The 26567-nt window shown below is 46.5% G+C and overlaps 1 protein-coding gene across 4 annotated transcripts in view; it reads right to left on the bottom strand.

Annotated features, from left to right (window-relative positions):
• Window positions 1-209: 209 nt before the first annotated feature.
• Window positions 210-26567, bottom strand: part of dennd1a (DENN/MADD domain containing 1A) — an 89318-nt gene continuing 62960 nt past the window's right edge. The window contains exons 14-24 of one of the 4 annotated variants that reach the window (XM_076283616.1): window positions 15550-15651; window positions 15272-15359; window positions 15110-15150; window positions 14872-14943; window positions 13944-14000; window positions 13138-13272; window positions 10368-10430; window positions 7590-7660; window positions 5219-5347; window positions 4441-4696; window positions 210-4236 (exon numbers count right to left, since the gene is read on the bottom strand). In XM_076283616.1, coding sequence (XP_076139731.1) covers window positions 3109-4236; window positions 4441-4696; window positions 5219-5347; window positions 7590-7660; window positions 10368-10430; window positions 13138-13272; window positions 13944-14000; window positions 14872-14943; window positions 15110-15150; window positions 15272-15359; window positions 15550-15651 — 2142 coding nt within the window. In that variant the 3' untranslated portion in view covers window positions 210-3108. The remainder of the gene's footprint in view (window positions 4237-4440; window positions 4697-5218; window positions 5348-7589; window positions 7661-10367; window positions 10431-13137; window positions 13273-13943; window positions 14001-14871; window positions 14944-15109; window positions 15151-15271; window positions 15360-15549; window positions 15652-26567) is intronic. The other 3 variants (XM_076283618.1, XM_076283617.1, XM_076283619.1) reach the window with 3 other exon arrangements.

The following is a 26567-nucleotide window of genomic DNA, read 5'->3' as shown; positions in this document are numbered from 1 at the left end:
GTAGCAGTACGTAGAAATGCCGAGATAAAAGATCCAAACTTAATGTGATGAACAGGAAAAGTGTTCCATGAATGTTACACATGTGATTAACTATGATGGATGAAACGTGTGTTCCATGAATGTTACACACGTGGTTAACTATGATGGATGAAACATGTAACGAAATACAAGCACACCCTAATGGTAAAGGACTGGAGAGGACCTGAGGCTGTGAGGATATGTGCACTTTTAATAGTGTGATAGTTAAACAAAAACATCATCAAAATAAAACAAAAACAAAGTGCTCCATGTATGTATAAAAGACATAAGTTCACATTTCTATAGGAAACATTCTTTAAGGAGAATAGGGGATATTGGACAATGCAAAAAAATCATATTCCTGAGGTTATTAAAGCTGATCACTCAAGTATCACCCCCTTGTGGAGGTTTTGAATTTAATACCCACTTTAATCATGGGAGACTAAAGCTGAGGATTGACAACACTGACAAAATATTGAGCGTTACAACTGACTAAAAATGAACAGAACTGCTAAAACAGCGATCCTTGAGGATAGACGTTAATAGCCTCAGTCATTTTTTCTTTTCTTAAAAGCAAAGTCATGTAGACACACTTTTATTGAACATACAATTTTTTAAAATGAAGCTACACATACAGAGTTTCCTTTTTGCTGTAAGGCAACATTTGTAGACAAGGATTCATCAATTCTGTGACTGCTATGCTAATGTCCCCAAGTGCTTAGTCTGAGAGAGAGAGAGAGAGAAAGAGAGAGGGGTGTGCCTTACCCAGATAATGTGCATCAAACAGAACTGAAACCCAGCTAAAAGTATAGACGGACTGTCCCTAAAAGCATTTCTTTGTTAGTACGAGAGCTACCTACTGTAGTTACAAAGTTCTTATGACAGAAATTACCAAAGATCACTGTTGTTTATTACAGTCTTATACACTTCCGTGAGTTTTGAAATGTAACAAAATAAATGGTTACGGCCCATGAAAATATATGATGACCTCATGTGAACTATTAGGTTCTTCTGGGTTTCAAAGCAAACACTGTACTAACTAACAACATTTGTTCTGGGACGATGACCACTTAAACATGGTTTGATTTTTTAAATGTGAGTGATTTTCTAATTTGATTCTTAATAAATACTGCACTGCACATGATGTACATCAATTGATATATCACACAGAGTACAGTCTTTTAGTATTCGTTATGTTTGCCAAGCTCCGTCACATCAAGAAAACAGTACCGCTCTGAAGTGTAGTGTAGTCAGCAAAACAGCACTGCTGAAGAGCTGCTGAAGTGATCAGTGCAGTCGTCCTGTAATATGCACAGGAAGAAATGCCTCTGCGAAACAAGAGTTCTCTTTCAGTAACCTGTAAAATCAGTAATCTGTATTGTCCCATTGAATCTCTATATGTGCAGAGAGCAAGTTCATTTCCGCCGATTAAATCTAAAGTATCCAGAGATCTGTATTTTTCTCCTTTAGTGTCCTTATCCTTCCAAACCATCATGGTGTTTCAGTAACAACTCTGCAACTCACATCCTTTCCTTATAAACTACAGTACATGTGATGGAGCACTCAGAAAGGTATGTTGTTCTTCTTCAACTTAAAACTGGCATACTGTAATTCAATAAACTGGTAGAAAATGTCAACCCTATTACTGTTTAGCAAAACTTTGTTGGTGTTGAGCATTAAGCTTACCTAAACAAACAAATAAACAGTTGTTTGGCTAAACTGTAGTTGTAGTTGTAACTGTAGCTGTAGGGCTAGCAGCAGTCTGAATACACAATCAACAGGCTGTTCATTATTTCAGTGGGAATCCTGGCCATGATAATATAACAACAATACAATATTTTGGTCTTTTCAGGATTGCAAAATGTAGTGATGGGCTGTTAGTACAATAGTAGTTTGGGCTTACCAACCTAGAGGCACACTAAGCAAGAGCAGTATTTGCCAGACTAGGAAACACAATTCAGGTTGACTATGAGACTTAAGACAGTAAGGATGCAGGCCCTCAAAAATGTCAACAAAAAAAAAATGCCTTACCTGATTAACGTTACTATGCTGATTAATTCTCTTTTTTCATAAGGGTGACCAGACCCTTTGGATTGCGACAAATCATCATAGGCTGGGAGTGGCATTGCACTTCAAAAGCAGCAGATACAGTAGCACAGTCTACTCAAAGACTCAAAAGGCCAACCAAAACAAAACAAAGACAAAAACAATGATTATTGGCAAAGAAACAGAAGCAAACAATGACTGTGCACAGCTGATCCGTTTTTTTTCCTCTTATATCCACCTCAAACGAACAACAACACGTTGCTGATGAGGCCTACCCTGGATAACTGCAGTGATTTGGACATAGCGCTACTATGAGAGAAAGCTTATACATGTTTTGAGTTTGCCTCCCTAATCCAGTGAATGTCTCTTCAAAAAAGGCAACTTCAGTTCTCCATTTTAGGATCCTTCTGCACAGCTTATAAACACAATATCGAATGTGCCATCGGGCTGCTCGAGACACCGTTCCTCCGTCTTTAGTAAATATCTGAATGACGCCTCATCGGTGCCGAGCCAAAGAAAGCGAGGAGACGCGACTGGCCTTGAAGGGGCAGGTGGAAAATAACGCACGCACCGCAGTCCCTCCCCAGTGATGGGGGTGGTGGGCTTCTTCCCTTCCTTACGGGCGTCTCGGCGGAGGCAAAAAGGCAACCGACACGAAAGCGGAGTTATTACGAAGCTGAAGGGGCTGCTCTTCTGCAGTCATGAGGGAGAACGAAAGATCTGAGGAGAGAGAGAAGGTGTAGTAGTCCACACCCATGTTTAGCGTGCGTCATGTACACACACACACACACGCACACGCAAGTGGGCAGCTGAGGATTTGAGAGTGTCCAGATTTCAGCACACACACACACACACACACAAACCCACCCCTTCAGCACTCTTCAGCTCTCTTCTGGTCAAGTGACTCGCGCATACATACACACCCAGCGCAGTCTGTCATTGGTCAGCAGCAGATTGATTGATTGATTGATAGACCAGACAGCAGAGGGAGGCTGGTTGTGTTCTTTGTTTCTTTCTTGGAGGGGAGGATGAGGAGGGTGTGGACTAGTCAAACGTCTCCCAGTGCCTGCGCAAGTTCTCCACACGTTTCTTCGGAGGCGCTGCGGGAGTGACCGCAGGTTTGGCCATGGCCAGCAGGTCACTGAAAGGGTCCTGGGGGGGCTGGTCGGCGGCGGCGTCCTCCCCCCCAGCTAAGGGCTTTGGCAGCGGACGTGACGTGGGGACGGCGGGCGAGTCCAGCAAACTGGACAGGGCCCCGCTGCTACTGGAGGACGGAGGTGGGCCCGTGCGGGCGAAGGCGGGATGCCGCAGGGCCCCGAGCGCGTGGGGGGGCAGACCGGGCCCCGCCGGGGAGGGCTGGCGGAACATGCTGGGCGGCACGGAGAGCGGGTGCGGTGGGGTGTGAGCCGCGTGGAAGTAGCCGCCCGTGGCGGGGGACATGTAGGCCGCGCTGAAGGGGTTGCTGCCCACCACGGGGGAGTAGGACCTGTGGGGGGCGTAGGGCATGCCGGGCTGGGCGAAGGGGTTCAGGGACACGTGGGGGAACGGGGGCAGGCTCTGGGGGTACGGCCGCGGCGGCGGAGGGGGGGGTGCCGGCTGCTGCTGCTGCTGCGCTGGCGTGGTCCCCGCGTGGTCCGACTCCCCCGCAGCGGAGGTGGACGAGGAGGCCGACGCTGCGCTCATGCTCAGAGGGTCCAGCAGGCTGAGCAGGTCCACCTCCTGCTTCATCAGGTCCGTGTCCTGGGCAGTGGAGGAGGAGGACGACGACAGCGGGGACATGTTGAGGGCCTGCCGGAACTCTTGCCCGCCCGCACTCCGCGCGCCCTCCCTCGGCTCGCCACCGCCGCCCGCCTGCTTGGACGCCCGCGGCAAGGGCACGGGAGGCGCCAGCACTTTGCCCGGCTCGGGGGTCTTGCGGCCTTGCGGCCGCGGGATGGGGATGCAGCCTCCGTCTGGGGGCCTCTCCTGGCCGGGGCCGGCGCTGTCCGTGCTGGGTGGCCGGGGGTCCGGGGGCTCCAGGGGGGGCACTGACAGAGGCCTCTCCCAGGTGGGGGAGGTGCGGCCAGGCACGGCCATGTCATCCAGCCCCTGGCTCCACAGCTTGTTGTAGGGGTTGGAGTGTTTGAGTCCTGGTAGCGTTCGTGTCCGCTCACTGCCACTGAGGTCCATCCGCTACGACAGAAAAAAAACACACACACATGGAGAGGTCACCTCACGTTAAGTGTATGTGGACGTGATAGCATTTCACAATTCCGACAATTGGAGTACCCCACTATCAGTGGTGTGTTTGAAGATTACATTAAACCCTTCCTTCTGCATTTTAAAGCAGCGCAAATTTTAGGAGAGCGGTTCTAAATGGTCAGTGTTATTTCTGACCTGATAGCTGAACTTGGCCTGCTGTTCCTCTGGGTCTTTCGGGAGCCTCAGGTCCTCCAGGCTCTTGGCCAGGCTGAGCTGTTGGCTCTCTGTCTCCCCCTCCTGGTAATTGAGGATATCTCCCAGGAGGTTGATGTCCGAGTACTTCTCCCTGACCGGACTGGGGGGAGCCGTGTGACCCTGGGGTCTCTCGTCACCCAAGGCCTCCTCCCCTTCCGTGATGTCGGACTCCTTAAGAGAGCGGTAGGGCTGTGGCCTGCGGAGGACAGACTAAATGAGGTGACCACGGCTGAGTCTGCGTGGAGGAAAATGGACAATATGTCATGATAGATGATACTTCTACAGATGTATTCAACCTTTCCATCTTGCTCCCTCCAATACACACACACACACACACACATACACACATATAGAAACCACTTTTAGTCTTCTTCCCAATGAGACGTTGATAAAAAGTTCAGTTTTGTATTAGTATGAAATGGCATGCCATGGCTGAAGCCTGCTCCTCAAAGCAACAAATGCCCCATGTTAGTCTGCTACTTAGAAAATGGAGAGGCATCAGGTCACATGACCCGTCAGCCAGCCAATCATCTCTCAAGCCACAAAAAGCTAGCCAATCAGAGTGCAATAAATGTCATGAGTGATTGGTCAGTCAAGTGTGCGTGAAAGACCATGCAGGGATGGCCATGCATTTCAATAAATTAATCAATCAATCAATAAATCAGTAAAAGCAAAGCAGAAACGAGAATGGAAGAGAAGAGAAGAGAAAAGGGGAGACCATTCAAAGGGGGTCGAGAAAAGAAAGTTTTCGGGGAAGCCAGTGATGGAGTCGTCGCCATGCTGGAGCTCGTCGCCTGAGTCCTCCTCGGAAAGAAACACGGTGTAGTGCCGCGTCGGACGGACGTAGCTGGTTGGACAAGGGAGAGAGAGAGAGGGGGGGGGGGGGCAGAGGAGGGGGATGGGGGGAGGAGGAAGAGAAGAGGAGAGGAGAGGAGGCAGCCCCAAACCAGAGTACACACACAGGCGTGCACAAAAAGGGTACAGAGAGAGGGAACAACAAGGTGTGAGAGGAGGAGAGAGAGAGAGAGGAGGAAAGGGGGAGAAAGAGTTGCAGTCATTGTGAATTCAACTCAATTTACACAAGACCCTTCCAATGGAAATACCACTACATGATTACAGGATTGAACTGCATTTGTACAACTACAGGAAAGCACAAATAAAACAATAATAATTTGAGTTTAAAACAAATTATTTTCAGGACAGATGGTAGACTGTGAAAAGCAGTCCCAAAATCTTCCCATGGCATTTACACTGGGCTTAAGCCAGAGTTTACAGTGGGCATGACCACAGGGCTCTAGCCTTGGTGACAGTGTAGGAGCTGTTAGCTGGTCAATTAGCCAGTTTTATCGATTTCAGGAGTTGTACAGACTAGTTTGAAAACTAGTCTTGAATCAGCTGCTTGTCCTACCTGATGAGCTGGAAAAACAAAATAAATATATACATTCATAGGACATACGTCGGTGTTCGTCATTTTTGACATCGATAATGCTGAAAAACATGCTATTTTCATCTTTTGCTGTTCTTGCAACATGCCAGACAGTCCACAAGATGGCAGTGCACCTCTGCTTAAGAGGGATCGAAAGCATCAAGTCTCAAGGGATGTTAAGATAATTGGAGGTGCGTTCAAATTTGGCAAACAGTGGCGAATATTTGTGGCGAACAATTCAATTTAAATGATTTGGTGTAAACATTCCATTTTAGCGGAAATCCATTTTGTGGAAATCTACCTCCTAAAACTGTTTGCAAACGTTTGCAGAGACCTTAAGATTAACAGAAAACCTACCTCTGGTACCTCGAAGATCAGTAAATGTGCATCAATTTATCCTTCACACACTAAATACATTGTGGAGATATCTAGAACTGAGAAGAACATCCAGGAAAACTAAATAAGGGACCTGATGCTTATGGGCTAAATGCCAGAGTTGAGAGGATTCTCATCAGAGGAAGACAAAGCCCTTGACATATTCATATTCACAGATCCCACAGAGTGTGAATGGCGCAGTCAAATGACATAAGGCAAACACAAGTCTCGCGGTTAATGAGGCTTCGTTTGCGAGCTGGAGATTGGCACAGAAGGTGTGAAAGTAAGAACATCATAACCCCTCACGTGCCGACTTCTTCATTAGCACAAACTTTTGTTAATAGAGGAGCGGGGAAAAAATGTATGCATACGTGTGTGTGTGTTTCCTAAATTAAGTGATCAGCGTGCACACACACACACATACACACACACACACACACACACACACACACACTCGTGTATTGTTGAGACATTCTAAGATTGCATTAGACATTATTACACTTGTTCCACTCAGTGATAGTTCCTTGCATGTGCTTGTGAGTGATTAGTGTGCATTGTGGTCACGTGTGGACAGGGTTAATGGGAATAAAGGGAGCGCACCCTGAGGGGATGTCTGGCACACGTGTGAAAGTTAATTAGTGTCAAACTGCACCTGCTGAGTCAGCCAACCACCCCCCACCCCACCCCACCTCACCACCCCCCACCCCACGCCACGCCACTCCAAACCCTGTCACCCCTCCCTCTCTTCTCTCGTCCCACCTCTCGCCCCAGCCCTGCTCGGCAGGCTAACACCCACCCCCGCAATCTCGTAACCTGGGGTGTGAGGTCCAGGTGTGAAGACGAGCGACATGCTCACACTTACACACACCAGGAATTATTCAAAGTTTAATTTAAAGCCTGGGAGGCAACAGGGCCTTATGTGGGGTACATTATGATGGTAATGATGTCCAATGTGAGTGATGAATCTAATGAATTTAGTATCGGTTTTGGTTAGACGGACACGTTTGCAGTGCGGTCAAGTCTGGATCTGTACTTAGAGATCCAAACTGCTACAATCCACTGCTTTGGTATGACTGTGTTAGCATGTGCATATGAGTGTGTGTGTGTGTATGTGTGTGTGTACGTATGTGCATGTGTGTGTGTGTGTGTACGTATGTGCATGTGTGTGTGTATGTGTGTGTGTGTGTGTGTACATATGAGTGTGTGTGTACGTATGTGTGTGTGTGTGTGTGTTTGTTTAATTGTGTGTGTGTGTGTGTGTGTGTGTGTGTGTGTGTGTGTGTCTTACTGTTCAGGACTGTTCTCCATGCCCACATTGCTGCGTGGTCTCTTGGCTACCAGTGGCCTGGGTGGACGGGCCTGCAAACAAGCGTGACATCTAAAATTACTGGTGTCCAACACTGAGGTCAGACAAAACAAGCGTGACATCTAAAATTACTGGTGTCCAACACTGAGGTCAGACAAAATGGACCTTCCATCAGTTTTACCATGTAAAATACCTCCACCATCACAGTGGAGGTATTAATAATAATCCTACACACACACAATAAAGTGCACACTTCTACATGCAAAGAAGCTCACTAACGCTCACATTCAATTGTATACTATTCACATATCACTGTTAACAGTAACACACTCCACACAAACACACACACACACACACACACACTAACACAGTATTGGAGAGTGGTGAAGATGATGACTAAGGGTTGACCCTCGCACATTTCTGTAACCTGATGGCAACGCGCACCAGGTCAGCAAGGTCAACACCAACGCCAGGGGTCAGGAGATCAGATGAGCGGCAGAGGGAGAGGGAAAAAGAGCAAGAGGGACGAGATGACAACGAGTGATGGAGAGACTGAAGATGAGGATGAGGTGGAGGAGTGAGGAAGAGGAAGACAGGGGGGGAGGGATGGGAGGAGGAGGAGGAGGAGGGGGGGGCAAGAAAAACTAATTAGCGCAGCGCTGAGCTGACAAAAGAGAAGGGGCATGGAGCAGCCTTAAGCTGGACTCAGGGAAATGAGGAGAGGACTTCATTAAGAGACAAAGAACAAAGCACAGAGCCAGAGAGAGAGAGAGAGAGAGAAAGAGAGAAACAGCAGGAGGCAATGGAGAGAGAGAAAGAGAGACAGGCACAGAATAAAGAAAAAGATGGGGGTTGACAAAAGTGCTTAATGACAGAGAGAGAGAGAGAGAGAGAGAGAGACTGTATTGGAGCTGCTTGAAATGGAGATGGTGGAAGCTGCTAGCTAGAGGCTAGAGAAAGCTCTGCTGCTGCTGGAGAAGCTAGGTGAACCCTATCTGCTCATTAATAATACACAGCATGTCCAGGGCACAGTGCTGCTGACACCCAGTTAAGCTTTCAGCTACCGTCTCAGACACACCTTATCAGTCTACTCAACAGCCATGGTGATAAGCTAACAATATATAGACCCTATCAACCAAAGATTCTAGAACAGAGCTCTGTTCTAGAATCTTTGCTTTCAACAATAAAAACAAAAACAATGCTTGAACGTTCTATTTGGTTCCCAATCTACTTCCTCTGCATTAAGATAAAATATGGAATGTTAAAACGGAAGCCTTGTGGGGCCAACTATGATGCTGATAATGGAACTCTCTTGAAAGGGTCAAGCAATACACAGCTTACAAATACTTTCACATACAGTATACTGTGTATGTACATTCTATACAAATAAATCCTGGCATTTGCAGTAGATTCACACAACAGATAGAGTAGGGGTTTCCTGTGGAGCTGAAGACGAGGCTGGAAAAGGTGCATGCTGCGGGAAGAGGTGGATGAGAATCAGAACACTTCTGGAGGGTTTCAGTCAGAGATGCTGGAAGTGCACACGAGAGTGTTACAGCAAGTCATTGGTGTAGTGTAGAGAATCAGTACACAACTTACACACGCAGTCAAGTGCATGCAGAGAGGAACACGAACACACACACACACCTAGTTAAGAGCATGTCCCAAACACACATACATACTGTACACACACACACTTAGTTAAGAGCATGTCCCAAACACACATACATACTGTACACACACACACTTAGTTAAGAGCATGTCCCAAACACACATACATACTGTACACACACACACTTAGTTAAGAGCATGTCCCAAACACACATACATACTGTACACACACACACTTAGTTAAGAGCATGTCCCAAACACACATACATACTGTACACACACACACTTAGTTAAGAGCATGTCCCAAACACACATACATACTGTACACACACACACACACCTAGTTAAGAGCATGTCCCAAACATACATACATACTGTACACACACACACTTAGTTAAGAGCATGTCCCAAACACACATACATACTGTACACACACACACCTAGTTAAGAGCATGTCCCAAACACACATACATACTGTACACACACACACTTAGTTAAGAGCATGTCCCAAACACACATACATACTGTACACACACACACTTAGTTAAGAGCATGTCCCAAACACACATACATACTGTACACACACACACTTAGTTAAGAGCATGTCCCAAACACACATACATACTGTACACACACACACTTAGTTAAGAGCATGTCCCAAACACACATACATACTGTACACACACACACCTAGTTAAGAGCATGTCCCAAACACACATACATACTGTACACACACACACTTAGTTAAGAGCATGTCCCAAACACACATACATACTGTACACACACACACACACCTAGTTAAGAGCATGTCCCAAACACACATACATACAGTACATACATACTGTACACACACACACACAGACACAGCAAGTGAGACTGTGAAGTTATTACGCTGTGAGTATGCCTCAGATGGAAGAAGAAAGGAAGCCAGAAGGAGCATACCCACACTCACACTCATACGGTCCTTCAGCCCAGACAGTATGCCAGTCAGAGTGCCCATGCAGTGGGCCATGCCAGGCTGCCCAGAGCCCCACCACACCCCATCACGCCCAGCCGTCCAGTAGGGCTGGACAGGCTCAGGCAGGGGAGGGCAGAGGGGTTAAAGGTCAGAGGTTAAAGGTTGGAGGGGTGGGGGGGTCAGGTACTCACAGGTCTGTTGCGCTGGAGCCTGGGAGGAGGGGGGCGTGGGGGTGCTGGACGTGCAGGTGCTGACTGCGCCAGAGACACGCACGGGTCAGACAATGACAATGACAAAACATGCACACACGCACACACACATGCAAACACACGCACACACACACACACACACACACATGCAAACACACACGCACGCAAACAAACGCACGCACGCACACACACACACACACACGCACGCACGCACACACACTCCCTACCTCTCAAGATATACTGATATACAGTACTGTGCAAATATGAACATGTACACACACATATTCTCAGATACATGGATATATGTTTCTGAAGTCATAAACTGTAGTCAAAAACAAATGCGTCATCTTACACACTCATCCTGAGCCATTCAGACAATGAGTTAAATGAGTCAAATGAAGTGTGATTACGATCTCCTTCACCTGCCATTAATCTGTACACATATACACACCACGGCATCTTTAGAGGTGCAGCATTAAAATATCATAATGGCTTTATTCACTGTAAAATAAATAAATAAATAAACAAACATCTTCAAAAATCAATCAAAGCCTGTATTATACTGTCATTGCCTTTATAACTATAGCACATCCATACAGGGATGAATTAGATTCACTGCTTGGCCTAACAGTTAGTCTTGGAGCATTCAAAATACAGTTCATGTGGTCATTATGATGGGGCTGGTCAAAGCCGTGCACAGAGATATAAGCGTATACTGTGCTCTGTGCCAGGCGACATGTCCCATGTGGCTATTTTTATACTGGTGAGCTCAAGAGAAATTTAAGAGAATGTTTAGCAAAGCACAATCGGTGTAACTCTGCTGACAGTGTTATTGTTGGAATCCCCAATATAGTGTATGATGAAGCCTCCCTGTGAAAGAGGAGCCATCAGAGAGACCTGAGAGAGAGCAGCGATGTGGTGGAGGAACAAAAGAGGAACACAGGCTGCCTCCCCACCATCATCTCCACCTGCACCTCTACCACCACCCACACCTCCAGCTCCAGCAGGAGTGAGCGGACGGACCACACCTCGAACGGGGAAGAGATGACAGCCACGTTGGCGTGGCGACGACAGCCACAAGCTCCTCGTTAATGATGACGGTAAGCGTGACGGATCAGGAAGAGATGCACACAAACACACACACACACACACACACACACACACACACACACACAAACGCGTAGCTCGCGTGCTTGCATTGCACGCTTGTGTGTGTGTGTGTGTGTGTGTGTGTGTGTGTGTGTACCAAGCAGGGAGCATCTGTTGTGTCGGCCAACGCCAGAGGAGAACAGAGGCGCCTTTGAAGAGCGACGCCTGCGAGCCGAGCCGAGCCGGGGACGTGACGTGACGTGACGTGACGCTCCCGTGTCTTTCAACGGGGCGCGCCGAGTGACAAGCACACAGAGGCTCGGGCGGGACTCAAAAGACAACAGACAGACGCGGCGAGAGACGCGCGCTCACAGCTGATCAGCCCGTTCGTCAGGTAACGGGAGGAAACTGTCAAGTGTCTCCTGCAAGCGGAGCGGCAGACACAGGCAGATGAGGATGAGGATGAGGACGAAGATGAAGAGATTCAGACAGGAGGCACGTTGCATTACTGGGAGGGGAAAGACGATTCTAAGCTTACAGATCAACACTGTCAATGTAAATTGAATACTGAATTTTAATGTGATTTTCTTTTTTGCCTCCTTGCTCTGTTGCCCCCCCTCCCACCCCACCCCCCTGGAGGTGGGTTCTGCTCGAGGTGGGTTCTGCTCGAGGGGGTTTCCCTCCTGTGGCGACTCTCCTCCCATCTGTGTGTCCTGGGGAGGGGGGATGGAGGTGACGCTGCTCATTGCTGGATTGAACAGCATTACATCAGTGGGAAAGCTGCTGGTTACCCTTAAGGGAGAGGGACTACAACTGAAGTGGAAGAACATTCAGTATTATGGAGGACATGTTCATTATGGCGCTATTATGGAGGAACAAAATAACTCCTGGACCCGTTTTTCTCTTAGCAAAAGCAAAAAATAAAAGATGTTCTTACATCATTCTTCGCTTCTGTGAATGGTAATCACTGATCCTGGATCTGTGTGCTACGGCATGCCGACTCTCTGATGATTGAGGTTGCTGATAAACCACCCTATGAGATGTCATCACCATGAACCCACCCAGAGAGATTATCACCATCTGCACATCACATCACATCACTGTGTGTAGCGCCCGACATCCCCAAGGTGACAGCCTGGCAGATTACTGTACACAAGGGCCACCACCTTATATGTCGCCATGGAGACGAGGCGTATATGCAGCGACTATTTCTAAGATTCTATTTACAGTTGAGGTATGAAAATAAGCAACGACTACAGGTTCTCTCTTACATACTTTACAAACACACTCACACTGTGAATCACACCCTATCAACATCCTGTCTCACGTTAACGTCTCTCCAGAAGAAACACACACACACACACACACACACACACACACACACAGAGTATGTGCAAAGATAATTTAGTGTTAAAACACACTCCTACACTCAAATATACGAGAAACACACAAACGCACACACATACACACAGTGGAACACCAGTATATGCAGTGACATATATTCAAACACACAAATACTATGATAGACTAGTACCGGTACACTCTGCCAAACAAACAACATACAAGCACATTTCTGCCCATACAGTACATAAAATCTGCCCCCCTCCCCTCTCCAATGCTGCCCACTCTCAGGCCCATTCCCCAGGCCCAGCCCAGGTCTTACCTGTCCAAAGTGCACTGTAATTGGCCGGCGGTCGTCCCAGGTGCGCAGGTCCTTGCCGTCGGCGGAGGGGGAGCGCGTGGGCGCGGGCCTCTGCCCATCCTCGCCGGCCGCCGAGTAGCCGTTCTCCGTCAGCTCCTGGACGGAGGGGAAAGGAGAGATGCAAGGCCAGGAATGCTCTTGGTGCAGAGTGAGGGGCAGAGACGACAGACTGCGGGGCAGGCTCGGCTGGGAGCCAGAGTGTGTGTGTGTTCGGCGGGGGGGGGGAGGGGGGGGGGGTCCGACGGGATAGTAAAAAGGTCAAAGGTGACAACGAGAGGGGATGTGGAGTGAGTCAATGAAACGAGGGAGAGGAGGAGAGACTGTCAGCGCAAAGGGACGCGTTAACAATCAGAATCTCCATCACCACAGCCAATTGTGTGTGTGTGTGTGTGTGTGTGTGTGTGTGTGTGTGTGTGTGTGTGTGTGTGTGTGTGTGTGTGTGTGTGTGTGTGTGTGCGCGTGTGTGTGTTGTAGAGCTTAGGCTGTTATATCGTAGTAGCAGATCAAATGAGCCAAACTGGCCTTGAGAAGTGTTCATAATGAAAATGCATGTATCATTACCTTCAACATTTCAAACAAACTGAAGCAATACAAAAAATTTTTTTGTATCAGTTCAGTTATACCAGAGGGTAAATTCACAGTGCATCTCAATAGAGAAGAGACAGAAAATTGTAGCAAATAACTAACGTGTAATATTTAACACGTTACACATAGCTCTCAGTCCTACGCTCAAAGAAGCTAGTGGGACAATGCCACAGCTCCAATACCTTCTGCTTCAGTCGACTCTTCACCTCCTTGATGCCCATCCTAGCGTGGTCTTTGGCCTGTGGGCGACATACGCAAACAAACCTGGTTATGGCAACAATGGGACCAGGTGAGAACAAACCTGTGAACTGTTCAATGTACCAAGGCTAAAAAGGTGTGTGTGTGTGTGTGTGTGTCTGAATGTGATTCATATTCAATCAGAATGTGATTTTGTGTGTGTGTTGTGTACTATGTACCGGTATGTTATGTACTATGTATTGTTATGAGTGCGTATGTATGCATGTATGTATGTATGTGTGTATGTATGTACGTGTAGTGTATGTGTGTGTGTGTGTGTGTGTGTATGCGTAAGAGGGTGGTTCATGTCAGCTGTCACCTAGCGATCATGTGATAGCTGATAAGTAGCTCTTTTGTGTGAAAGGGAACACCCTACCACCACCACCACCACCACCACCACCACCCTCCTCATCTGTCAGCCTGCTCTCCCTCTCTTCTCCATCCCCATATACCTGCCTTCATCTCTCTTCATCCCTCATCTCCATCCTTCCATACATCTCTCTCTCTCTCTCTCTCTCTCTCTCTCCCTCCCTCCCTCCCTCCCTCTCTCTTCAAGTGGTGCCTGCTTTCATTCTAGCAAACAGCCAATCCGATAACACTGTCCATCCAAAGACTGTCAGGGGATGCTGGCATGCAGCTCGTGATCACAGGAGCTGCTTCAGTCTCTTCTGTTTATACAGGTTTGACATATGGAAATGTATAGGTGAACTATGGGGAAGTGTGTGTTCTTACACCAAAATAACACATTATATGTGACATGGAGGATTAAAAGCACTGCTGCGCATCAGATTAATTTGACGTGAAGTGAAGTGTGGATTAGTTATAAAAAAAAGTTTGTGAAACAATGAGCTGGAAAATCGTGGCAGAACTTACAAACTTGTAGACGGTTTTCATAGCCGGGTTGGCCTTGGTCCTTACAGTGTTGAATATCGCGCCACCACCCTTCTGTTGAAGAAACACACACCACACACCTCTGATAAGCCAGGCCACTGCAGAGCTAGCATCCTGGTTCCTTACGGGTTTTCATATTTCAACAGAGAATCATTACCAAAGTCTACTTCCTCATTGACTGACCAGTAGACTTTCAGGAGTCTACTCCGAGTATGCATACCTTCACTGTTAGTAGCCACTGGTGGTACACTTTGTCGCTGCCTGTGGAACAAGCACAGATGAAGGGTCAGAAGAAAACGAAGACAACCGCAGTGGTCAAGAGCAACTGACAAATGAGCTTGTCCATCAGAAATGAGTTTCTCAATGGAGACGGTGGGCTCACCTGCATATTCCCCCATGTTGATCTCATCTTCAAACACGTCGCTGAAACCCTCTCCCGCATTCAGCAGGTCCAGACGGCCATCTATGAACTACACACACACACACACAGATTTCATAACGTCAACAAGTTTTTAAACAATGTACACATGAAGTGAAACAAGTCAAGTATCCAGTTGATGGTGTTTCCCAGTACCGTGAAGAACACCTCCATCTAATTGGCTAGTAAATGGGAGTGGTGTGTGTGTGTGTGTGTGTGTGTGTGTGTGCTGGTGGACGGACCTGTTTGAAGAGCTGCAACTGGATAGCGTTCTGCAGGAACTGCCTCATGGCACTGGAGCGGTGGGCCACAAACACCTCCTCACTGAACGTGATGGGCTCCTCCTGAGGACACACACATACACACACACACACACACACACACACACACACACACACACACACACACACACACACACACACACACACACACACACACACACACACACACACACACACACACACACACACACACACGGGAGGATCAGAGGCAAGACATAACATTGGGAGAGAGAGAGACTGTTCATGTACTTCTCCACCTCACTGTACGTACACACCGCTGCCGACTTGCTGCAAGCAAGAAGCGGCAAATCCGTCGGCGTCACGTTTTTCGGCGTCTTCAGCGACTTGAAGGTCAAGCAGAACGTTGAAATGTGAACTTTATGCTAATGAGCTATGACGCGGTTCAGCGGCAAACGACAAGCAACGTAGAATGCTACCACGTCAGAGCGGCCAAAGCGTCAAAAGCTTCCCTGTGCTTTTTGACAAGCGTCCTTGACTGGGCGGCCAGAGCTTCTTTTGCGGCTCAAGTCGGCGGCGGTGTGTACGTACAGATAGATGTAGGGTGGGAGTAAGTATTGTAAGGAGGCCAGAGAAATGTTCCCAGTGAAGTCTCATTGGTACAAGTGCCTTGTATTGCAACAGCATCCAATGATAGGATAACATAAAGTCTGCCTATTGTACTACAGTATACTCTCCGCAGTTGTCCTGCAACAGCTAGATGTAGCCTGGCTCTGCTGTCTCCGACACACATAGACTGGCAGCTCCACAAGCATCCTGTGACACGTCCTGTGACACGTCCTGTGAGTGACGTCTTCTTAGGCTCTGCGACTTCTAATATCTCTCCCATTCTGACAAGTTCCGACTGCTTTAATCTACAGGTCACTGCATGGACGCCTGGTTCTCCTGCTAACGATCGCTCCCTCCTGCAGAGCCGAGCTGAATGCTAGAACAAGGTGTGCTAGCTTTTGGTTGTGGCTCATTATTGTCGGACTGTCAATCAACAGGGAGAAGAGTGGACATTACAAGGGTAGAGAAAGGGTTCCTGCTGGAACTGATTTATATATCCTGCTGATCTGTTTGTTGTATCTGTCATAAGGCAGGCACAGGCACAGGCACAGGCATGCACACACACAGGTACGCACACACACACACACACCTTTCAAAGCAGATCAAAGATGGCTTTCCTTCAGGACCAGAGATCAGACTGAACAGGACTGTTTTCCTCTGCTAAGTTGGGAGATATCTGTCTCGAAAACTGAGCATCATTCATGTCTGTGAGACAGATAATGTTCATTCGATAAGTTGCAATAGCAGTTCCCACTGCCACAGCATTGTCTAAGTTACACCAAATAACACTTGCACAGCCTAAAATAGCAGAATAGAGTTTAAAGAACAACATTCCTGCTGCAAATCCTGCTGAATGCAATTCTGTGAAACATTCAGTACCTGAAAAGCTACCTAAATGTAGACACAGACTTAATCAGTTGGTGGTTTAGTTCTGACAGGAAAGGGTGGTGTACATTGTATAATGTACAATTCTATGTGTGGAAAGCATATTCCTACATCTTTGCTTAGTTATTGCTGTGTGTATGCACTGTGTAAATGTGGGTGTATAATTTATGGATGAGTTGTGTGTGTATGCGTGCATCTGTGTGTTTTGCAGTTTTATCAATATGTCGAGACAAACAAATGATTGTTGCTATGACTGCTCAGTTCTGTAGTGTATAGGTTTCCCTATGTATAGGCCTATCTATGATGAGTGAGTATGGGTGTGTGTGTGTGTGTGTGTGTGTGAGGTTGCTTTCTCAGAAGAGCGCTGCAGGCTTCATTACAGAGACTAATTAGCAGCCCAGGGGCCTGAGGCCAGCTTCAGCCACTGCTCATCTGAACGCCCACCACACACACTCACTCTCTCTCTCTCTCACACACACACACACACACAGCACAAATAAATAAACATAATCCTATTGATTCAAATGTACACACTAACTGGAGAAATCAGTGCAGGTGAACTCTTCCATTCCACACTGAAGAGGTGCCCATCACACTCACAGATTATGGGTAAGGGTTTCATATGGGTGAGGGTTTCATATGGGTAAGGGTTTCATATGGGTGAGGGTTTCATATGGGTAAGGGTTTCATGGGTAAGGGTTTCATATGGGTGAGGGTTTCATGGGTAAGGGTTTCATATGGGTGAGGGTTTCATATGGGTGAGGGTTTCATATGGGTAAGGGTTTCATGGGTGAGGGTTTCATATGGGTGAGGGTTTCATGTGTGAGGGTTTCATATGGGTGAGGGTTTCATATGGGTGAGGGTTTCATATGGGTGAGGGTTTCATATGGGTGAGGGTTTCATATGGGTGAGGGTTTCATATGGGTAAGGGTTTCATATGGGTAAGGGTTTCATGGGTGAGGGTTTCATATGGGTAAGGGTTTCATATGGGTGAGGGTTTCATATGGGTGAGGGTTTCATGGGTAAGGGTTTCATATGGGTGAGGGCTTCATATGGGTAAGGGTTTCATATGGGTAAGGGTTTCATGGGTAAGGGTTTCATATGGGTGAGGGTTTCATGGGTAAGGGTTTCATATGGGTGAGGGTTTCATATGGGTAAGGGTTTCATATGGGTGAGGGTTTCATATGGGTGAGGGTTTCATGGGTGAGGATTTCATGCACGCAGAGGCCTTCAGACCAAACGCTCCAAAGGATGCCGTTTTAAACAACATCTGACCAGCAGTGTGTTCATATTCTGTGTTCATTGGATGCAACTCCTCATAATCTTCCTTCCTCCTGCATCATCATCCACCCCCACCTCCCCCGTCCAGTTTGTTGCATTTGCTATAACAATAACCTGGCTACACAAATGATAACGATAACCTGGCTACACAAAAAAACAAAACATAATTAGTTGAGCGTTCCAGTCAGGTGCTGGGTATGGTCAATAGTTACTATAAGCCTGTAGGTGGCAGTGCTGTACCAATATAGCAGGGGCCACCAACAACAGAACCCAAGATGGGGTGAACACACAGTAAACACTCACCAAATCTGACCAAAACACACACACACACGGAATGGTAAACTTACACCTCCTACACATTCCAACCCCCATACATATATGAGGACACATAAGCACACACAGAGCGCTTACGTGACTGAACACACACAATGCCAGTGACACACACCGCTTCACGCAACACAAAAGAGCACTTGTTTAACACAGCATTAATCCTAATGTCCACTGTCATGGATGTTTACAACATAATGCCCTCTCCGGCTCTCCGTAGCCTCAACTGAGCCACTGACCCCCCCCCCCCCCCCAGCTCCGTGGGAGCTCTCACACACTCTGTGCGAGTTCATACCAGTTCATGAACTGTGAACAATGCGCTGAATGGCAACAAGGGCCCTGTGCCCTGCTCGCCGCTGTGGACTGTGGGTGGGGGGACGTGGCTCGAGAGGTGCCTGTCCAAGCCTCCGGCCCGGATCAGGGCTCGGACCAGGCACCCCCTGACCGATCCAATGAGGTGGATGTGTGTGTGTGTGTGTGGGGGGGGGGGGGGGGGGGGGGTGGGTGTGTGGGAGCAGGCTCACTGACCCTAAAGGCAAGGCTAGCCATGTGGAATGGGGCGCAGTGGAGGAGGGACGGGTGTGTGTGTGTGTGTGTGTGTGTGTGTGTGTGTGTGTGTGTGTGTGTGTGGCCACCGCTCTGGCCATGTCTCTGGCCACCACTCTAGTGCTGGTCCTGTCCAGGTCAGGGGTCACGGTTCTGCTGATAGTAAACAGTGGGCATAATCAAACACAGGGTGCATAAGTGGTGGTGTCTCATAGTGGTGGTGTCTCATAGTGGTGGTGTCTCATAGTGGGGAAGTCTCATAGTGGTGGTGTCTCATAGTGGTGGTGTCTCATAGTGGTGGTGTCTCATAGTGGTGGTGTCTCATAGTGGGGAAGTCTCGAGCTCTCCACTCGGGTTTCGTTCAGCTAAAAGAAAATTATGCCTGTAGCGGTCGTTCTTAACCCTTAGAACCCTAAGCTGTTTTTAGGGCATTTTCACTACCTTTATTCATAAGGATTTATTCTGGTCATTGTAAGTGCCACACACATATATTATATATTGTTTTTTTCAGGAGAGTTTAGGCTATTCAGATCTGCCATCATTTCATGTATTAATACTAGCATTGATTTTATTTTGATTTTTAAAGAATTAAAATATAAAAAGTGTATTATAAAAATTCTTATATTTCGACATGTATCTCACCACAGCAAGCTCACAGCTCTACATGCATTTCATGTGTGTGTAGGGCAGACTGTCCTGAATCGGGCAATATAATTGCCATGTTGGAGGGATACTCTGGGGCTGAGCAATTTACAGAAATATTTGCTGTGTGATTTACGGAAATAAATGCCATTTTTTATTTAGTGATGAAAAATGACCTTTCTGCGCTCCATATCTGTGACACGAACTGATCTGACCTGACTTGACCCGAGGTTGCGTGTTAGCCTGCGTGCCTGTGTGTATGCAGTCATAATAATTCTCAACTCTTTACTGCATTGCCATGAACAAAGTAAAGGCAAAAAAGGTGTTTATTTGTTGAAATTGGGATGCAATGTGAGCCTTGAATTGGATGCCATGCAGGAATTTGCTAGGATCTCAAAACCGGAATATGAACATGCTTTGCCATAGAGAAACACATGATAGCATTGGATTATAAACATGCTTTGCCACAAGAACAGACAAAAACGTGGGGTAAGTCCAGCTATATGAAGTTATTATTTTGCTGTCACTTCGTCTGTTTTATAACCCAGAAGGATGTACTTGGTATCAAATGATAGCTCTGAGTCTCCTCTTTCATCTGACATGCGTGGCATATCTATGCGATCACGGGTCCGCGAGTAATTCAAACGAGAGTAATGAGTGTGCAGCGTTGGTTTGTGTACATGACGTTATTATTTTGCAGTCACTTCGTCTGGTTTTATAAGCCAGAAGGATCGATAAACATGGTACCAATGGATAGCCCTGTGCCCCCTCTTTCATCTGATATGCTTGCCATATCGATGCGATCACGGGTTCGCGAGTAATTCAAACTAGAGTAATGTGTGTGCAGGTGAATGCAGAGAAGTATAGACTGTAAATATGATGCAATTTGATTTAATTTCATGATTTTTTTTAATTTTCATACTTGATCGTACAGACAAGTGTGTAGTCTCGTTGGAAAGCCCCACTTCTGCTCTGTCGTGCAATAAAGGTTTCATCTCGCTGCGATGAACCGTTCCGGAGCAATGTAACAGAGAAGAAAGGGTGTGTTTTTTGACGCACTTTGCGTCAATCGGGTTCTAAGGGTTAAGAAACCTATTGAAATTAATATAGTGTTTGAAAATAACTGAACTTTACAAAGAAGTGACAACCCTTATCAGAGAATTCAATCAAACTGTTGACAATTAGCGCGGCGCATCACAAAACGGTGTACTTTCATCTGCAGCTTTGTACAGATGTATTATGTGCCAGAGTTAAGATAATATTTAGCGGATGTGAAATCCTGCTGGCAGATCTAATCGGCTTTATCTTCATTTGAAGTGCGGAGATTTCCCATGGCTGATTGCAGAGGCAGCCAGGGACCGCTGGTGTTGATTGGACAGGAAGTTAAACCATTCTTGAGGAATTATAACAGCTCTCCGTACTTGATCAGCAGAGCCACAACTCTCCAATGGCCACAGCGGCAAAACCCCGTTTTTACTCTTCCGACAGAGCACGTCTCAAAAGTATTCCCCCCCCCCCCCCTTTTTTTTTTTCGGTCCGGGCATTTTTTTTTCCATAAAAAAAAAAACTGAGCATCCAATTATACATTCTTAAACATTTAACACGTGTAAAACTTCACAAGATATGCTGGGGAAAACAGTAGTGTTTATCTGTGCGTGTGTGTGTGTGTGTGTGTATGTGTGTGTATGAGCGTGCGCATGTGTGTGTGTGTGTGTGTGTGTGTGTGTGTGTGTGTGTGTGTGTGTGTGTGTGTGTGTGTGTGTGTGTGTCTCTCTCTCTCCCTCTTGTTGTCCCCCACCCCCACCCAGTGTATCTCTGCGTGGCTCTCTATCAGCGTATGAGTCTCATTCGGATAATTAGCTGTCAGTGAGCGGGCTGCTAGCAGCTTAGCACTGTCCACTCGCATCACGCTAATGAAACACAAGCCTCTCAAAATGGCCCCCATGCATGTCTGTCTGCCATACAGAGAGAAAAAAAGAAAGAGAGAAGAGGGAGAGAGCAGTGTGAAGGAAGAGAGGAAGAGAGAGAGAAAAAGCAAGGGAGCGAGACTCGGAGATGGTGCGAGTGAACAAGGGAGCAAAAAAAAGGAAAGAGGAGGAGGAGCAGGGGTCTAAGGAACACCTTTTCCCGCGGAAGGTCATTAAAGTGTTAATTCTGCTAAGCGTAGCAGTATGGAGATGTGGACTCAGCACACTATGCAGCCACTTTCTGCTCATTACACCCGTAACAGATCCCAGAGTAGGGAGCAAAAATGATTTTATTTCCAAACTACTTCTTCTTTTACATGACAAAAAAGATTATGGGGAATGAGAAAAACGTGCTAAATACAGTATGTGAAACAAAAAAAATCTACATTTTTTGGTGAGTGAAATAAAAAAAGCTTGGGGAAGGAGCTGTGCTTGCATATACACAGACACAAATACAATACATGACCACAGTTCGCTAACAAATTCACTTCCACTCTTCCAGAATATAAATACAAAACCACACTTATATTCCAACACAACTAAACAGATATGCATTCGCCAAAGCTCAGACACTTCCAAAACATACGATTCACTGTGTGGATACATTTACAGTATATGACTACATTTACAGTATTTGCATACTGTATTCACACACACTGCTTTCATGAATATTATACAAACTCACACTTCTTCCTTGGTGTTGCATAAACACAAGCACACACCACTGGTCTCTCTCTGTCTTTCTTCCTAACACACACACACACACACGCACGCACGCACGCACGCACGCACGCACACACACGCACACACAGTGCTCACACACACACACAGTGCACACACACACACACACACACACACACACACACACACACACACTCCACACACACACACAGTGCTCACACACACACACTCCGCACACACACACAGTGCTCACACACACACAGTGCGCACACACACACACACACACACACACACACACACACACGCTCTCTCTTCCTGTGCCGTCTCCAGTGGGAGGCGGGCGAAAGGGAGCCGGGAGCAGAGCTGCAGCCGGGCTTCCCGAGGCCGCGCAGGCTTGTCGTTTCCGTGGAGACGTTTATGAGGAAATGGGAAAAACAGATTTGAGCGCACGCTTGGATGCAGCCTGCCAGAGCGAGTGAGCGTTTGTGTGTGACACGGCCCCGCATCGGGCCCTCACTACGCCCCGTCACACCGCCCTGTCAGTCGGCCCGCACTCACACACACACACACACACACACACACGGATATGGAAATACACACTCACTTGCACATACAGATGTGTACACACACACACACGGATATGGAAACACACACTCACATGCACATACAGAATTGTACACACACACACACACACACACACACACACACACACACACACACACACACACACGGCCATGCATCGTGCTTCCATTACACACTGTCAAAATGAGCTGTCAGGGAGCGTCTCCCGGCTTGGCACTTCAAACTGAGCAGTACATTACCCCCACTCTGCCACAGACACACACACACACACAGACACAGATACAGCCAGCCACACACACACACACACACACACACACAGATACAGCCACACACACACACAGGTATCACATACCGAGTGCAACTGTCTCCTAATGTCTAGTCTGTCACTGAATACATGCAAATATATAGTTACACACTCTCATGCTTAGTACACACACACGCACGCACAACACACACACACACACACACACACACACACACACACACACACACACACACACACACACACACACACACACACACACACCTCTCTCTCTGTCACAGTATACGTATATGCAAATACAGCACATAACGGTATTGTCAAATTCAATCTGTCATAAAAATGCATGCAAATGTTGCACTATATGAGCATAAGCATATCCATTCCAATGAACAGCAGTGTAGACATTCTGTGCCATACATCCATCATAGCATGCATCCAATGGAAATAATGCACTCTGCTTATCAGTCAACTCACATTGCCTCCACATACATAAAGACGGCTTACTGTGTGCTCGCAAACTCCTCTCCACTGGCCTACATTTAAAAGCAATACCGTATGCAAAGAGCTCTATATAACCGCACACGCACACACACACACACACACACACACACACACACACACACACACACACACACACACACACACACACACACACACTCACACACACACTCAGTATGTCCGAGCCCTTGGCACAGGTAAGCTGGCGACTAAAGTGGTCTCGTTACGGTAATAGGCACATCGCTGTGGCAGCATCAGCAGTGATGGCGGCGGTGGGCTCTGGGTCAGTCTGGGCGGCGGGACCACCTGCTCAGGCATTAGCACATTAAATGGCCTGGCCGTCCCTGGCGGCTACCGTGCAGATAACATCATTACAACCAGGACCAGAGCCAGAAAACCCAGCACTCGCCCCTCATTACCTGTGTGTGTGCGTGTGCGTGTGTGTAACTGCTTAGTATCTTTCTGTGTGGTGTGTGCGTGCTCATGTATGCTAGGGTATGTGCGCTTGTGTCTTTCTCTGTATGTGTATGTATGCACACTTGTATGTGAGACTATTAGTCATCACTCTAAAAGTAGTTCATTTGCAGCCACAAAAAAATGGCCCTCTGCATAATTGTACATATAAATTGCCCAACTTCTGCTCTGGCCAAAAGGTCACGGGCCAAACATGCCCACTCTTCACCTAAATCCAGCTCCTGCATATGACTACAGTCACCCCTGACATGTGCCTAAGACTAAGAATAGGAGGCAATGTGTCATATTTATTTCACAATTTCTGCTGTAATTATTTGTTTGGCAAAGTTAGCTCTGATTTAGTTGTGGGGCTGATTGCTAGTTTAGTCCACAACCACAGTAATGTGAGGGCTTATGCACAATGACCTCAGTAACCCAGGCAACAGGATGGCTTATGCACAATGACCTCAGTAACTCAGGCAACAGGATGGGAGTCCACTGTAGAGATGGCAACGCTGCCGCGGATCTCATGAGACCACAAATCGTGGGTGAGTCATGTGACTGTGAAACACTCAGAGAAAGATAGAAAACAAGAGAGACACTGGGGTGGGCTGAACAGGAAATACAGCACCCTCCATTTTTATTGCCACCTCTGGTAAAAATGAGTAAAAAAGAGGTATAAAACATCATCTGTTGGCATTTTATCTTAGTTTCACAATGAAAACAACGAGGAAAAAGCCAACATTGCAGGGATGCAAATTTAGTCTGAGAAGAAAATCCTCATAAAGAAATAAATACATACAAAAATATACACAACAATTAATAGCACCCCTTCATTTAATTTTCTGTAAAACATTTTGCCATTAAAGGAGCCTATAACATATCAAAGTTAGAGAATACAATGTCAGGGATTTGAGAGCAATTCTCTTTACAGATCTCCGGATCGTCTGTACTGATTTTCTACAGTGTTACAGAGTTTAGATGAGGAAACTGACATTACCATGGTAGAAACTTGATTTTGTGTTCAGTAAAGCTGCTTAAAGATCCAATTATGTCCTACTTTTATATAAAATACCCAGGTATTTCCTGCAGTTCATGATACCATGAACCCTAATGAACTTTCCCGGGCCTTTGGATTTAAAAAGCCCCATAACATCAATGACCCTAAACCATACTTATACTTGGGGCATTGGGCTCTTTTCTGTATAGTCAAGAATGCCAAACCCACCTTGAATATTTGTTGGCAAAAAGCTCAATTTTCTTTTCATCTGACCATTATAGAACACAATTCCAGGCAGTGTACCAATAGCTTTTAGCAACTCCAACCTTTTATATTTGTAGTTAAATGCAGTTAAATCTGTTAGCAGGAAGGTACTTCTAATGTTTATTTTTTAGACTTGGTGACCCCAAGTGGTTCTTAGGGAATTTTTGCCTCTTTTCCTATCCTCTTCACTGTGCGTAGGGGTGAAATAGACATGGGTCCTATTCCAAGCAAGTTTGTAACAGTTCCATTTGATTGGAACTTCGTAATGATTGATTACTGTAAATATGTGGCAGTTATGGGCAAGTGCATCTTTTAAATACCCATTTTTTGACATACCAAGAATAATACATTTGATTTTCCATGTTAAAGAATGACCGTTTGACCTCTGTGTGACTTTATTTTCATACCTTAAAGGACAATGAAACAAAAATCATGGATTACTGCTTGAACGTTGAAAAGCTCGCTGATTGCCTCAAACAACTATAAAAGGGGAAAAATCACTTACATCTTATTTATACAATGTATACGATACGATTTTCTAGAGGTGCCAGTAATTGTGATTTCTTTTAGGATTTTTTTGTTCAAGGTTGGATTTTTCCTCATTGTTTTCATTGTGAAACTAAGATGAAGGGGCCACGGATAAGAAGATACCTCTTTTCACTCATCTTTACCAGGGCTGCCAATAAATGTGGAGGGCACTGTAGCGGCCCTCAGTTTTCTGTTAAAAAACATATCCTGTCTAATTAAAAACATACAATATTATCTCTTCTACTCCTATAGTTATACAATGTATGAAACCACAACTCTTCTGCCATTATTATGTTTGGCAGACAGCTTGTCAAACTACGTGCTTGTGTGTACCAGAGTCTTCTGCAACACCTATCCGCATCACCAGCTGATTTTAACACTACTCGGACCCAGTCATCCCCCTCCAAACTCGTTGATGCGGAGGGGCTTTAGCACACGTTAGCCACAGGGTAGTGACAGATTGCAAGTGAGAGTACAGGGCTCCCATATGTGACAT

The sequence above is a fragment of the Alosa pseudoharengus genome, unplaced genomic scaffold, assembly GCF_046254945.1.
Source record: "Alosa pseudoharengus isolate Yale_2024_CS ecotype anadromous, Long Island Sound unplaced genomic scaffold, YU_APseudo_1.1 YU_APseudo_1.1_scf_14, whole genome shotgun sequence".
NCBI lineage: Eukaryota > Metazoa > Chordata > Actinopteri > Clupeiformes > Clupeidae > Alosa > Alosa pseudoharengus.
Note: the sequence above shows the minus strand (reverse complement) of the source record. Positions and strands in the feature narration are given on the sequence as shown.